Raw genomic sequence first — 14,166 nt, 5'->3', positions numbered from 1 at the left:
AGAGCGACGGTCAGAAAACGAAACTAGGGTCAGAGGAGCTCTGGCAGAGCCATCTTCGTCGCGGCAGACTTTCTGGCAATGACCCGAAACCGTGCAATCGGAATCGCTGCGAGAAAAAAGCGCTGCAGGAGAGACAAATTCTGCCGCAAGCGAACACCACTCAGATCAGCTAAGCCCCCAGGGGGAAGTGCGCTCGATACACACTCTGCAATACGCATCAGTTACAAGCATTGCTGTTCGAGTCCGAATAGAGAATCTCCTTGACGATTTCCGCGCCGCGCTCCCAGCCGATCCAGCTTTGGCCGCGCGTGAAGAACGCAGCCACTAATTACCGCGCGAGGTGGTGTATCCAGCTGGTCTGCTTCAGACAACGCACACTGGCGTCGATCCAGGGGAAGCCAGTCTGCCCCGCCTTGTAGCTCCCCTGCGCAGCCGCGGCTTCATGACGTTGCCGTCTCCATCGTATTGTTTGAGCAGTTAGCAGTCCATCTGGGGGGCATCGAGGAGCCGAATGAGTCAGGATGCGACTTCTCTTATCGACGTGGCGATGTTGCTCGACAATCACATATCTCGACACAGTATTTCCCCAAATGTGCCCAAACTTCGCCGGATCCACAGTGACCTCGCACAAGCATACATCTCTCTGAAAGGAGCTGGCCCTCGCAATGCGCAGGGATGAGCTTCTTTCCCGCCTCCTTGGCCTCTTTGACTCCCCGCTTAACATCAGCGAGGAGCCTATGGATGCCGAAGCAATCAACATTAATGTAGGGTGACAGCAACATCGTACTTGGGTCGGCGAACTCGGTTGACGGCGACATCGTCGGCTTGGCAAACGTCGCGAGGACCCACTTGTCCTTCTTGAGCCCCTCAAGCCAGCGCAGTGCCTCCGTCTCACCGCGGACACAGATGACGTCGCCGCGACGCTGCCTTGACAGGATCTATTCCGAGGCTAAAGGGGGTCGTCACCGCAAATCCAAATTCCTCCCCGCCATTCACCCTTCCCTTGACCGCCTTGGTCGCTGTCTCCTCGGCAGCATGCGCGGCATCCAAGCAGCTGACTGGTTGCTCGCGCTCGCCGCCCAGGCCGGCATCGTTGAGATCTACCGAGGGTGCACCTAGCTTTTCGGTGCAGTAATTCAGACCTTGGAGTGATTTGGCGAGCTCGAATAGAACAGTGACGAGAAAACAGGGCCTGGAACTCTCCAAACCGCTTAGAAAGAGGGAAAGAGCGCAGTTGTCGCCGGCAGCTGCGAAGCGGCTTGCGGTACGAAGGCGAAGAAAGGCATCAGTCAGCGAAGAGCTTCATGCCCTCGGCCTCGGCCTCAAACGCTCCACTACTTACCTTCTGAGACTGTTACATGCTCGTGATGGGGTCACTCTTGTGCTTCTCCGCGAATGCCCGAGTGGGTCGTATGACCAGCGACTGTTCTTCTTGACGACCTGAAGCCGCTCTTATCCATACTTTTCTTGACTTTCCTATCGCGACAGGCAGAGTAGCCAGTGCATTCGTTCTAAAAGCAGATATGCGTGTTATTCCAGTGCTTGACGAGCTCCGATAGCAGCTGCGTCGGATCCCCACGGATAACAAGCAGCGTCAACAGCAGCGCCAACAGCAGCTGGACCGCCTCGAGTATCGAGGCGAGGTTCGACATGAATTGGAACAGGAACCGAAAGTGGTTGGCAGACACCCAGTGTATGTAGATGTACTGTTCGGGGGACGAGTAGTGCGCGGCTGAGTTCTCAAATTGGAGTCAGACTGCCGGGTTCTCCAGTCACATTCGTGTTCCAGCAGCAAACGGGGAGAAAGCAAACGGCTTGATAGGCCCAAGGCTGCATGTGGGGTAAGCGAATCATGCAGGCGCTGGTCAGTCCTGAACCAGTGCAGAACTCGAGGTGCGCTGCTCTCTGCCGGAGCGGCAGCTTTTGCTTTAGGGGGAACATTCCCATTTTCCTTGCAACGACAGAAATTAGGAGGATTGCCGAATCTCCGCGAGTGCGTGACCTGGGCTAACGTGGGCCGTTCGCCTACGCTAAAAGCGAGACGCGGTTCGGGGAGTCCGTCAGGTGGAGAACAATGTGTAGTTGCATCCTTGTCAGAAGGCTAATAGATACTGTAGTTACGGAAAGGATGAGCGACGGATGGCGGGGTGCACAAGAAGCTGGTGCATACGCCGTGTTGTACCAACCTCACTTCTGTGGCGTCGCCGCGTTGCATAACGATGCCAAACCAAGGCTGATCGGCAAGTGATCGACGGGCGAATCGCGGTCGTGTGGCGCTGATTAGATGACTGAGGCAGCACTACGTGACATACCAGTTTGCACCGATTTGCGCAATAGCAGACTGCAGCGTATAATAGAATCTGATCCAACACATTCTGCTCGTGGGAGCCCGAGATGAGACACCGTTTTCGGAAGCACCGAACAGCCAAAAACCATGACAGTGCAAGTATGTTGTGCACCCAGACCACTGCCTGTCCCCCACTAGTTGACCACCTAGACAGCACCATTTCCATCTTCCAGCCTAATAGCTGTTTCGTGGATACTGCCGTTTGTATTTGAACGTGACCTCCGCATTTCAGTCGCCCTTCAATGAAGGGAAGGCCGATATCTTTCTTTTGGAACATCAGCCAACAATCCCCGGGTCTCTGCCACTGATCGATTCAGCCGTGCCCGGTGAACATGTCCACGCAGTATTCCTACCCCCCGCCAAACATGGCGCCGCCGCATCCCTATGCCAGCGGGGCACCCTACGCCGGCGGGAATGTCGGCGGCGACCAGGCCGCGTTCTACAACCAGACACAGCAGGCGCCGGCAGGCTACTACAACAATGGTGGCGGGTTCAGCGGAAAAGATGACAAGATGCTCCTTGCGCCACATGGCTTCGAGGGGCAGCGGTGCGAGCCGAAAAGGCCCAAGTTCAGGGACGTGAGTTGGTGCATTCCTGCATGTCCTTGCTTTCAGACTCGTCTGCTCACAAGATGCGAATTGAATGGCAATTCTCCATCGAAAGCCCATCTTCGCCCTGCTCGTCCTCGCCGTCCTCGCGGGGTTCGTCGCAATCTCGGTTATCTCACTACGCGCATACTCAACGTCAGACGTCAGCGGAAGCATAGGTGGCAAGGGTGGCATCGGAAGCACACTCAATCATCATACCGCCATCCTGTTGATGCTGAGCTGCGCCGTCGCGTTGGTGTTAAGCGTTTTGTACATCGTAAGTGTGCACGTCCTTCTAAGCCTTCGAAGAGGGGAGGGACTTCAGTTGATTTCTCAACGCCTCCATCCTTTTCGGGGATATAGCTGCTCGTTAAGCTCGCCACTACGATCGTCCTCGAAGTGACGCTGGCGTTGAGCGTTCTCGCAAACGTTGCATATGCAGTCCGTGAGTGATGCACTGTCTTACTGCAGTGCAACATTCATGCTGATTGGAAAGTCTGCTTGCACCTCTGGCAGTACTCTGGATCCGTGGCTTCACATCGGCGGCCATCATCTTCACCATCTTTTCCGTCATCTCGATCGTATCGTATTTCTTCAGTGCGTTGCTTTATTGCTTTCCCCGCCCTGCTTCTCCTAATGCACTGACGCACGGCGCGCTCTACCACACAAGTTCGCAAGCGCATCCCGCTTGCCAAGCTAATGCTGCGCACGATCATCCGTGCGTCCAACGAATACAAGTCGACGTACATCGTCGCGCTGCTCGGCCTCGTCGTCCAGACCGCCTTTAGCGTCTGGTGGGCCTGGACGCTCGTCGCCGTCTACCAACGCTTTGAGCCGGGTACCAGCGCCAGCGGGAGCAGCGCCAGCTCCGGAGCTGTCACTGGCCTTGTTGTTTTCCTTGTTTTTGCGTGGTATTATCTGAGCGAAGTGGTGAGTCACTACTGGGGTGAAAGACTTGACTGGAGCTGAACAAAGTGCCCTTCTTCCGACAAGATCAAAAACATCTTCTTTACAACCGTCGCCGGCGTTTACGCTACCTGGTATTACAATGAAACAGGAGCCAAAGTCAACCGTGCCGCCCTGTCGAGCTTCAAGCGTGCGACAACGTTTTCGCTCGGCTCGATTGCCTTCGGCTCGCTCATTGTTGCCTTGCTTGACCTTCTCCGGGCCGTCCTCAACGTTATCCAACAGAGCCAGGCGCAGGAGGGCGACGTCATCGGCACTATCGTCACCTGCATCGCTGAATGTTGTGTCAGCTGCATTGACTGGATAGTACAGTACTTCAATCGCTATGCATACATCAACATCGCTAGTGAGTCGTCTTGCCACCACAATTAGACACCTCTTCAGGCGATGGTTGAGGGTGATGTACTGACAATCTATCGATCATGCAATCTCTTCGCTCAGTGTATGGCAATTCGTACATCGAAGCGGCCAAAGAGACGTGGGACCTGCTGCGCAACAAGGGCATCGACGCGCTGATCAACGACTCGCTTGTCAACATCGTCTACATGATCGGAGCGTACATCATCGCGACGCTGACGGCGCTCTTCGCGTACGTCTACCTGCGCCAGACTAACCCAAGCTACGTGCAGGAGCAAGGAAACTACTTCTCTGTCATCCTGCTCTATGCGTTCGGGCTCGGGATCAACATTGCGCTCGCCCTTGGCCAAGGCTCCATCGGCAGCGGCGTCAGCGTGCTCTTCGTTGGGCTCGGCGAGGACCCGCAGCTGCTCGCGCATAGGGACCCTCAGCTGTTCGAGGCCATCCGTCAGGCGTATCCCGATGTCGTCCGGCCCGTCGCATGAATTCATGCGTGCAATTGCCGAATGCAACGATGCGCACACGCGACGCTTGCGAGAACGATGTTCGCATTTTAGAATTATAAGGAGAAATCAAAGAATCGTTTGCAATTCATAATGCCCATGTACGCGTCTACCTCTATTTGTGCATTCTGTATGTGTGTGTGCCTCCAGTGCGTTATATCTTACCGGTCTCTAGTGGATGACGATTTAACCGCGCCATTGCTCAAGGGTAGTACAAACTGCAGCAGCACTCCTGTCGCTCCCTATCGCCTCGACGGTGTGCCAGAAGGCGTACCCCCGACGAATGGATACGTAGTGTGCAAAAGCTGCGAGCAGGATGAAGACGTGGAAGCTGCTCCGGCGATGCGTCGGTCGAAAAACGGTAGGGAAGGAAAGTGTCAGCTGATGCTCAAAGAAGGTGAAAACTGGGGATCAAGCTACATTTGATGAGACGCGCCCTGGTGTGTCGCAATTAGATAGCAGCGTCGCATCAGTTGGAAAGTCGAGAGGTCGGTCAACTCTTCTGGATCCTCTTCGATTCTCACAATATAATCGAACCTTCCCGGCGCAAAACGCTCCGGCACGCGAAAGACGTAGAGCAAGGCGCCGACCACGTATAGCGCTCCACTAGCGGCGAGGAAGTTGACGCCCATCATTTTGGCGACATTTTCGTGCTGACGATGAGAAAGTGACGCTCAGCTTCACATGCAATCAAGGCTGAAGATTCGACGCTTGAGTGATCACACGCATACTTACACCGTACAGCATGAGGACGTGCGCAGTCGGAAAGACAGCGCTCAGCCCATGGCTAAGGAATATTGTAGTGCGGACCGGTCGGTAAGCGGGTGTTGCATAGGACGGGTTTATGACTAGGAAGGTTGCCAGGGCACCCAAGCTCAGATTGGCGAGGGTGTACATCCTCTGAAGATAAGGGTGGCAGTGGAAGCCATAAAATAGCGCGGGCCTAGGTGGATGGTGCCGAGAAGCGCTGTGCTAGTCAGTGGAATCTAACGCTATGCAGCACGGCCGTGCGTGCGAGACTCACACAAAGCTGCCGCAGATCATGGCGACAATCCCGACGTAGTCGAGCTGGTGGCACCGCTTCGCGACGTCGCTCGAGTGCGCCTGGAGCGTGTGGAATGTCGCGCTGAAGCTAAGGCACGCGGCGGCGCCGACGAAGAAGGCGGTGAAGCTGATGATGTCGAGCGCATGCGGTGGACGGGACCATGCTGTTGCGATATGTGTCGCAGTGAGCGGCATGTCGAACTGGAGGACCTGGTTCAGCGGCGCCGGTCGGCGCAGCAGGCTGCCGGCCATGCCACCGCCGCCGCGATGCACGAGCGTTGAAGTAGTGCTAGTCAGGATCGAGGCGCCCTTTGATGCGACATGCGCCTGGCCCGCTCCAAGCGTGGAAGATAAGGACACTGCGGAACGCAGGCGCCCAGCGAAGCTGGTCGGCTCAGTTACCGTCAGGACCCGTGCGGGGAAGGAGCGCGGCGAGAAGATGGGGTGGTGGGCAAGTGGGTTCAGGAACGAGGGTAGGAGGTCGAGGTAATGCAGCGTATGCAGGAAGGCGAGCAGCACGGCTGCCAGTGCGCCCCATAAGTGAGTGTGAATGTTCACTGGAAACGACAAGGCGGGAGCATCGAGTGGGTCAGATAGGGTGTTGCGGAACTCGAGAGGATGGATATCGAACTCACCAGTCTCGTTGTGCCAGTACAACCAAATCGAGTTCCAGCATTTTTGAAGCGTATCATGCTCGAAAAGGATGGTCTCTTCCGATACTGTCTCTACACCAGTGACAGTTTTTCTCTCATCGCTTCGAGCAAATGGCTCTGATGCTTTTGCCCTCAAGCGAGGCTTGCGGAGCGACTTGCCATCGGATGCGACGGCGCTCGCATGGCCGTTGAGCTGGCCGTGTGTCACCTTGCCCTTGTCTTTCGCATCAGCATACGTGCCGCCCGGCCTTCGGTAGCCGGTAATGACGAAGTCATTGTCGTGGCACCATGCTGGCAACTCGTCATGCGTGCAGAGGTACTCGTTGGATGCCGAAGGGCCCATGATCGTAATAAACGCGGCACGCCGCTGACGCGACGCGATGCGATGCGGTTAGGAAGGTCTGCGGTCTGTGGGTTGCCTTGGCTCGTGCTGCTGGTTACCGTTCGTCACGTTGAAGAGGGTTTGCGCCGTGACTGATGCGAACTTGGACGATCAGGTGCATACTCATAGCATAATTCGATCTCTCTTGCTGGAGCGGGTGGCAGGGTGGTGCTGCGCGGAGGTCCAAAGATCTGAATGATCACCCAAAATCTCGTCTACGCCGTCGACGTCGACAAGGCGGTGATATGTTCTAAGGGGACTCTCGTTCACAATTCTTCAAAAGTGGACGACCCCACCGTCGCTGAATGTATTTCTTTGCAAGCGACGGGCGCAGTAGCCGTGCTTTGGACTTGAAAGAGTGGGTAACATCGGCGATCGTAGTAGCGGGTGGTGAGTACTAATGACCTCCTTTGACCGGGACCCATATTCTCCTCGCCGCGCCAAAGGCAACTTGACGACTCCCGCTTCCCTCTCGATCAACCGCTTATCCTGACATTATTGCCGTGACTCAGACCGAGTTTATCATATCTCTGCAGACAAGTCTGGGCTGCCAACAAATCGTTGCAGGCGGGGGGCGGCCTCGCACATTAATGTGGCGCGCGCCCAGATCGCTTGCCGGGTGCATTGTTGAAGGCCAGATACCTGTAGCGGTCAGCCTTTGTAGTCAGACCTATCTGCCGCGTGCCGAGCCCATGGCCTGCTATCAGCGATGCATCGCGTGTCGGCAACGATGAACGGAGCCACAAAGGCCCCCGGCGACCATATCCGTCGTCCGTCACCTTCCAATCGGTCGTCGTCACTATCGCACGGGAGGTGGGAGAGCGAACCTCCTGCAGGTCCGAGCGCAAGCAATACAGCGGTCGCTTCGGATACTGCAGATGGCTCTGGGAGGCAAGTTACGCAGCAGATCGAGGAGGCTGGGAAGACGGAGTCGACTGCCTCATACGCATTTGACTTCGCAAATCCCATTTCGGCAGTCACAGACGCGGATCAGGCCAACCTCAAGTTCGACTCATTCGAGCTCGCGTCCCCTTCTGTCTCCCGGCCTCGCCGAGCAACCCCATCGTCAAAAGCGACATCAGTCGCGCATTCCTTCCCATCACTCTTTCGACAGACCAGCTCTCCAGACTTGGGTTCGTTGATCAATTTCCAAAGAAGTGGTGAATCAAAGGCGAAGCCCGCAGACCCGGGCTATCCGCTCCTCTTTGGAAATCGCGCTGCCCTGCAAGAGGAAGCAGCTTTCGCTGCGGGCAGTCCACGAAGTGCTGGCGGGAACGCAAGGGCGCACCGAAAGGCTGCATCGTCTTCCTCCATCGCGCTAGGGCAACCGCTTCAAGCAAGCACAGAAATACCTGCCTCAGCGCCTTCGAGCGACCTGTTCCCGAATAGGCCCCCGCGTCTCACCGGTCAAAATAGCGAAGATAACATGCGCTCGCTGACCCACAGGCAGGAACTCCCACGTAAGCCGACCCATACCATGCTGGCATCACACTCGCCGCAGCACGGACCCCAGCCACTTTCACCTACCAGTCAGTCACCCAATGCTGTTATAGGCCGAGGCAGCATAAAAAGCTCAAAATCACGCCACAGTCTTCTACCAGGCTTTTTCCGCGGCTCTTCCCCAAGTTTAAAGGGCAAAGATGCGGCTCTTCCGGCTTCCTTGCCATCCTCACCATCACATTCTCGAGAGGGCAGCCCTGCACCGGCTTTTAAGAGCCTCGCCGAGACCGGAGAGAAGTTGGCGACTGGGGGTCCTCTCGCAGGAAAGCGGCGCATCATTTCAGACGATGACTTTGCATCACCGGATACCCTCATCGAACCAGATGGCCTGCCGCTGGCTTCCGAGCGCTGGCGCAACGGCAGCATCTTGCACTCTGGGTTGGGCGTGAAGCTGGCATCTCACGATGCTCCAATGGATGAGGCCAAAGGGGTGAGCGTAGGTCAGCAGGACGCGCCACCCGCACCGACACCCCCTGCCGCGCTGTCTTTCTCATCTCGCAATGCGTCAGGAGTCAGCATCAACGAATCCAACATATCAGAAGGCAGACCTGAAACCCGTGCATCAGCCAGCATCTCGCAAAACGCCTCGAGCCAGTCCGATCCGGCAACCTTCACAAAGTCGCAGGCCGCCCATTCGGCTGGCATCTCCGTACGAGATCTGCGTCCGAAGAGCTATCAAGGTCTGCAGTCGAACGATGAGACGCTCGTTCGAACAACGCAGCAGTCGTCCTCTTACAACTCTTTCCAGGGCTCGCCGCTCACGACTCCAAAGCGCATGCGTCCACGACCCGCGTCGCTCATTGCAAGCCCGTCGATGCCGAATGTAGCAGGCCAAGCCAGTCGTCGTGTGCACGATGAGGACGACAAAAAGCTCGATGATGCGCCAAGGCGACGCGGCAAGCAGCGTATGTCCATGCTGGAATTCTTGCGCACTGACACGGTCACAGGCAGCGGCAATGGCCTAAGTGCGCTGGATCGCTCGGGCTCATTCAGTGCCCCCATCGCATCTACTTCCTTTTCTCCGTTCGCATCCTCCCAGCCCGCTGCTCGGCTCGAAGGTGGTCGCGCAACGAGGGACGCCTATGATGCTGCACCACGTAGCGCAGGACCGGCGATCATGTTCAACAGCAGCAGTGGCCCGGAGACAATTTCAGCGACCAAGGCCGGCAAGCAGCGGCAGACGGGCTCCAGCTGGTCGGGTGCAGCCGGCGAGGCGCGGCCGTCACCCGCGGCTGGCGCTGCAAACACATGGACTGTTCACGTGGCGCTTAAGCCCATGACGGACTCAGTCACGATGTTCGGTACCAGTCAGACAACGTCCAAATACTCCCTCTCTGGCTCGGTCGTGCTGACGATCCCGAGGAAGCGGAGAGGCACAAGAGGGTGCGAGCAGCTGACGTTCAACCGAGAGGTTTCTTTGTCGCCGGCTAATCGCCACTTGAACACTGAATCTGACGCCCCTGTCCCATCAATTGCGTTACCCGACTCTCCGGATGCCGAAGAAAAGGCCCACATATCGATAAGAGACGAAATACACGTCAAGTCTATCAAGCTCGTCTTCTCCGGCTACTCGCTATACTTTGATCCGGCTGGACGATTCTCGGGGCTGAAGCTAGCGGACGTGACGCAAGACCTGCTCCCAACCGGCGCGAAAATCCCGCTAGACTTTGACGAGTCATCGCACGATCCGCTGAAGTATGAGATCGAATTCGACATCTCTATCCCTGGCTGCCTGCCAGCCAGCATCCGCACTCCGTTCGGCGCAACATTCTACACGTTGCGCTCCACTGTTCGGTACTTCAACTCGACGGAAGCGGCAATGGCAGCGTCGTCGACGTTGACTCCCGCAGGCATGTTCAAGCTTGCGCCTGGTTTGAACGTCTCGCCGCCGACTAGGTCCTCATCTGCAGGTTCCGGAGAGGTGGATACATCCTTGGCCTCCGCCGCTCTTGAGGCCTCAGGAGGCGCAAAAATCGCATTGTCTTCGGCAAGGTCCCCCTCGCCCATGCCCGCGTCCGCTAGCGCGCCTGCTGGCATGTCTCTTCCTCTGGCGGATCCAAAGCAGCAACCTCAAGCGCATGCGGGGGCATCAGAGTCACGCCAGAAGAGCAAAGGTGGTTGGTTGACCAAGCTGATCGGCGCATCGTCTAGCAAGTCACTCGAGCCGAGCGCCGCAAGTAACGAAAGTGCATCCACCCCACAGAAGCACCGCAAGATGAGGGAGAATTCGAGATTGCCCTCTCATCCAACAGATGGAAGCACGGTCACCGAAAGCCCGATTGTTCCTATCATCGTTCGCAGATGCAGGGACGTCGTGCCTATCCCGGTGGCTCGCATGGCGCATGGCGAGATGGAAGGCATCCCAACCGATCCTCCGCCCGCCACTCGCAACGCGCGTAGGGTCGTGCCACCTCGCATTTCTTCGTCATCGTCTGAGGTGCCAGCGTCCTCGAGTGAACCCGACTCTCAAGGCGCACAACGCCCCGCGACGCCAGCAGCGCCCAATAGCATCTCTGCAGAGGAAACGCCGGAGATGCTGCTTCCACCATCGCAGCCGGTCTCACTTGCACGTGCTCGGAACGACAGCCTCGCTCTCATTCCAGGACTGGACTCAAAGCGACCTGCGCTATACGGCCGACGCTCTTCTCTTACCGACCAATCTTCGAATGGACATCTTCCGCCTCATCCCGCTGATGATCGGCCTTGCCATAGTAGCAGCAATTCGTCTCATGCGCCCATGCGGCACTTTCTCCATCGGCCTGTCTTGCACCCTCCCATTGAGGCCGGCTGCAGTGAAGAAGGACTGCCATTTCTGCTCACGGTATCGGTGCCGACGTATGTCCACACGAGCGGGCCTCAGTGTGACATTCTGAATTTTGGTATTCAAGTGGATCTGAACGAGCATCTTGGCTGGAACAAAGTGCGGTTATTGGGTGGTCTCCGACTGCGACACATGGAATTGCTGTTGACGCAATCAGAACGACACAGGTGAGGCGGTACACTTTAATGGAAACGTTGCGAACCTTCTTGACTCACATTCCATACATCTGAAGCACACTGGCCTCGCGCGGTTTCTGCTTCAACTTTCCACTCCCGAACTCGCCAGAAGTGGACATCCACGACCTTCCCTCGCTGATCGATCCTATGCATACACCGAAGAATCAAAATCTGTCGACTGATGAGCTGTTGCTTCGACGTGGCTACGATCGGACACATGTTGAAACATGCAAGAAGATTATTGCTGCGGGTCAGCAGCCAGACGGCGAAGACAAGAATGTCGAGATTGCCAGGACCATTGTGATTGGCCCTCCTTCGATGATGAAGAATGAAAATGCCGAGCAGCCTGCACACTCAAAGAAGCTCCGAAAGAAGAGCAAGCTGGCTGGCACAGGCTTCGGCATAGATGCTGTCGTTCAAGAGCAAGGACCGTCGTCAAGCTCCAGGGTTGGTGTACCTTCAGCATCAGGCTCGAGCAGACTTACTCGCGAGCCAGCCTCCGAATGCATTGCAACCCCAGCCCGCCCGCCTGCGATACCGCAGACAGCGATTCCGGACACGGGCATGCAGCCAGTGCCCCCAACCAGTGCATCCAGGGAAGGAGATTTGCCAGAACTAGCGGCTGCTGGGAGATCTGCTGGCCCAAGCCTTGGTTCGGGTCAGGCTGTGGCATCAGGCTCAAACACCTCCAGGCGAGGTAGACGCCTTGCACAAAGCGCATGGTCTCGTTTGACGGGCCTCGCCAACGCAGTTCTAGAAGCTGGCATGGACTCCTTCCATGATGAAGAAATAGAGCGACAGATGGGAGAGCAGTCTTTGAGGCCGCATGCGACATACAGCTTTACAGGCGATGACGGGCATGGTGTAGACTTGACAAAAGGAAGGGTCCGCATGACCGTCAACTTGCCGCTCATCACGTCAAGGAGCAACCCCGACCGATCGTTCCAAGCCGCCGTGCTCATGGCTGACTTTGAAGGACCGTTTGCTCGAGTGCGACACAAGCTTCAAGTCAAGCTTGGCTTCGGCTTTGGAGACAAGCCTCTTGGCGAAGGTGAATGGGGCCAGGCCCTTGTCATGTGTGTTCCAGTTAGTATTCCAGACTTTTTGACGCCGCCTTTCCACGAGAGCTTCCATGCGCCATGCGCTAACTTGGCCTTACTACCCACTCTTGCAGGTCCGTTTCAGTGAGCCTCCGCCGCCAGAAGTCCGCCATCAGTTTGGTGCGACGGCCAATCGACTGGCCGCATCGACATGTAGCCCCTTCAGCGTGCATCAGACACCGAATTTACCCGCACAGACGCCGGTTCTCCCAGCATACACGCAGCTGTTCCGGGAAGATGGATCTCGCTTGGCGGATGAAGGAGAAGACCTACCGCGTTACCCCGGCCACGCGGCGGAAATGTCACGTCGTGGCACCATCTCGGGCCCATCGCCTCGGCCTGACGGACAGCCGGCTGGAGATGCGCACTGGAGCATGATCACTGCCTCCGAGGTGGTCGACGACTCAATCGACCCGGACGAGGTCGCAGCGTCCGAAGCGGCTGCAAGGGAGCATGCACAAGAGTTCTCCGAAGATTCAGCTCTGGATGAGCGGGTCGACATCGACACGGATCTGCCGGATGAGGAACGAGCACGCGAGGTTCAAGACGACGAGGATACCGTCACTGTCACGCCCATGTTCGTTTCCGCCTGTGAAGGGGCACCTTGGGGCACAACCACCCTACGCTAGCCATTTCACAAACTGCAAAAGGTATAGCTATGCGCAATGCCAGTCATTGGACCATGGCAGAGCCATTGCATACACAGTCACTTTCCGTCTGAAGTCTCGGAGACTTCTTGAAGCGTGGGGGCCTTGTATGTTGGCTTGCTCAAGCATCTCGGGATGTCCAAGTACACTATGCGAACGCTCTCGATCGCCTTGTCCGACGAACCTGCCCGTCGAGATCCTCTGAGATGCCACAACGTCTCCGGACGTCGGTTCTGCAATGCAAGTGCTGCTAAGATGACAAGTTCCGTCTCTGACAAGTCAATCACTTTGCAATTGCTGAGGATCAGGCCGTAGTTGATTGGGAATGTGAGCAGGACGAGATCTTGGCAATTGCCAAAGCTTTCGTCGATGCTGGCCATGTTGTGCTGGTACGCCTTGCGCAGCTGCTCGCCGCCGCGCTGATCGACGTTTTCGACTGTCTCGCCTTTTTGTGCAAAAAGCCTTTCTCGCCGGTGCGACCCTGGTGCTCTTTGGCTTCCTCGCGCAGGTACGCCGTCAGAGCGAACGTGCCCTCGATCGCGGGTGGAATACCATATAGGACCGAGCCTTTGACCAGAGTTTCTTTGATCCGCCGCGAGATTGTAATACACTCGGTATCGATTTCTTTTGAAGTGCAGGAGGCCTATGATTTGGTAGCAAGCTTATAGATTTCCGGGACCGCACAACCCTCATGAGCGGAAGCGCAGGTTGCCTTGAAGATGGTGCTGTTGAATCAGGCATTGAATGAAATGTGTATTCCTTTCGGTGCGGGCGCAGAAAACTCCCTACCAATTCGTCTGCTGGAGATCAACATGCAGCTGGCTCTTCCACTTGACCAGCTCCGTGGAGCTGATAGAGGGCGGTCAGCCGTCGGGGGCAACCTGCTGCGACATGGCGGTACGCACTGTTGGCCCCACGGCGTCTTCATTTTCCAGCCTTGGTTTATTGTGAATACAGAAGACGAGATTTCGCGGTAGGGAGCTGACTCCTCGGGACCTTCTCTGCAGCATGTCCCTGTTGCATCGCTACATCTCAGCCTTTTGATCCCCAGCGTTGACTCCCTGGGCTGCACACGTCATAAGA

General features: G+C 56.6%; 5 protein-coding genes across 5 annotated transcripts; 2 read left to right on the top strand and 3 right to left on the bottom strand.

Annotated features, from left to right (window-relative positions):
* Positions 1 to 127: 127 nt before the first annotated feature.
* On the bottom strand, positions 128 to 1,135 carry K437DRAFT_100642 (uncharacterized protein). Its single transcript, XM_013388308.1, has 2 exons — positions 205 to 1,135; positions 128 to 140 (listed from the first exon to the last, which is right to left on the bottom strand). The coding sequence occupies exon 1, from the start codon at positions 758 to 760 to the stop codon at positions 329 to 331; it is 432 nt and encodes a 143-aa protein (XP_013243762.1). The 5' UTR covers positions 761 to 1,135; the 3' UTR covers positions 128 to 140; positions 205 to 328.
* Positions 1,136 to 2,712: 1,577 nt separating this feature from the next.
* Positions 2,713 to 4,742, top strand: K437DRAFT_267917 (DUF580-domain-containing protein; the record flags this gene model as incomplete). The annotated part of the gene is made up of 7 exons (XM_013388307.1): positions 2,713 to 2,925; positions 3,011 to 3,211; positions 3,298 to 3,379; positions 3,451 to 3,531; positions 3,605 to 3,864; positions 3,928 to 4,246; positions 4,342 to 4,742. 7 exons carry the CDS (start codon positions 2,713 to 2,715, stop codon positions 4,740 to 4,742), a joined length of 1,557 nt encoding a protein of 518 aa, XP_013243761.1.
* Positions 4,743 to 4,832: 90 nt separating this feature from the next.
* Positions 4,833 to 7,174, bottom strand: K437DRAFT_100539 (HlyIII-domain-containing protein). Its single transcript, XM_013388306.1, has 6 exons — positions 6,440 to 7,174; positions 5,785 to 6,361; positions 5,496 to 5,703; positions 5,285 to 5,413; positions 5,181 to 5,197; positions 4,833 to 5,091 (listed from the first exon to the last, which is right to left on the bottom strand). Exons 1-6 carry the CDS (start codon positions 6,798 to 6,800, stop codon positions 4,947 to 4,949), a joined length of 1,437 nt encoding a protein of 478 aa, XP_013243760.1. The 5' UTR covers positions 6,801 to 7,174; the 3' UTR covers positions 4,833 to 4,946.
* Positions 7,175 to 7,432: 258 nt separating this feature from the next.
* Positions 7,433 to 13,104, top strand: K437DRAFT_100561 (uncharacterized protein). The gene is made up of 3 exons (XM_013388305.1): positions 7,433 to 11,327; positions 11,393 to 12,422; positions 12,511 to 13,104. The coding sequence occupies exons 1-3, from the start codon at positions 7,549 to 7,551 to the stop codon at positions 13,063 to 13,065; spliced, it is 5,364 nt and encodes a 1,787-aa protein (XP_013243759.1). The 5' UTR covers positions 7,433 to 7,548; the 3' UTR covers positions 13,066 to 13,104.
* Positions 13,105 to 13,142: 38 nt separating this feature from the next.
* K437DRAFT_267914 (uncharacterized protein) lies at positions 13,143 to 13,463 on the bottom strand (the record flags this gene model as incomplete). The annotated part of the gene is made up of 1 exon (XM_013388304.1): positions 13,143 to 13,463. The coding sequence occupies one exon, from the start codon at positions 13,461 to 13,463 to the stop codon at positions 13,143 to 13,145; it is 321 nt and encodes a 106-aa protein (XP_013243758.1).
* Positions 13,464 to 14,166: the final 703 nt, after the last annotated feature.

Source organism: Tilletiaria anomala (genome assembly GCF_000711695.1).
Source record: "Tilletiaria anomala UBC 951 chromosome Unknown K437scaffold_31, whole genome shotgun sequence".
In the NCBI taxonomy this organism is placed as follows: Eukaryota; Fungi; Basidiomycota; class Exobasidiomycetes; order Georgefischeriales; family Tilletiariaceae; genus Tilletiaria; species Tilletiaria anomala.
This window is presented reverse-complemented; position numbering and strand designations above follow the sequence as displayed.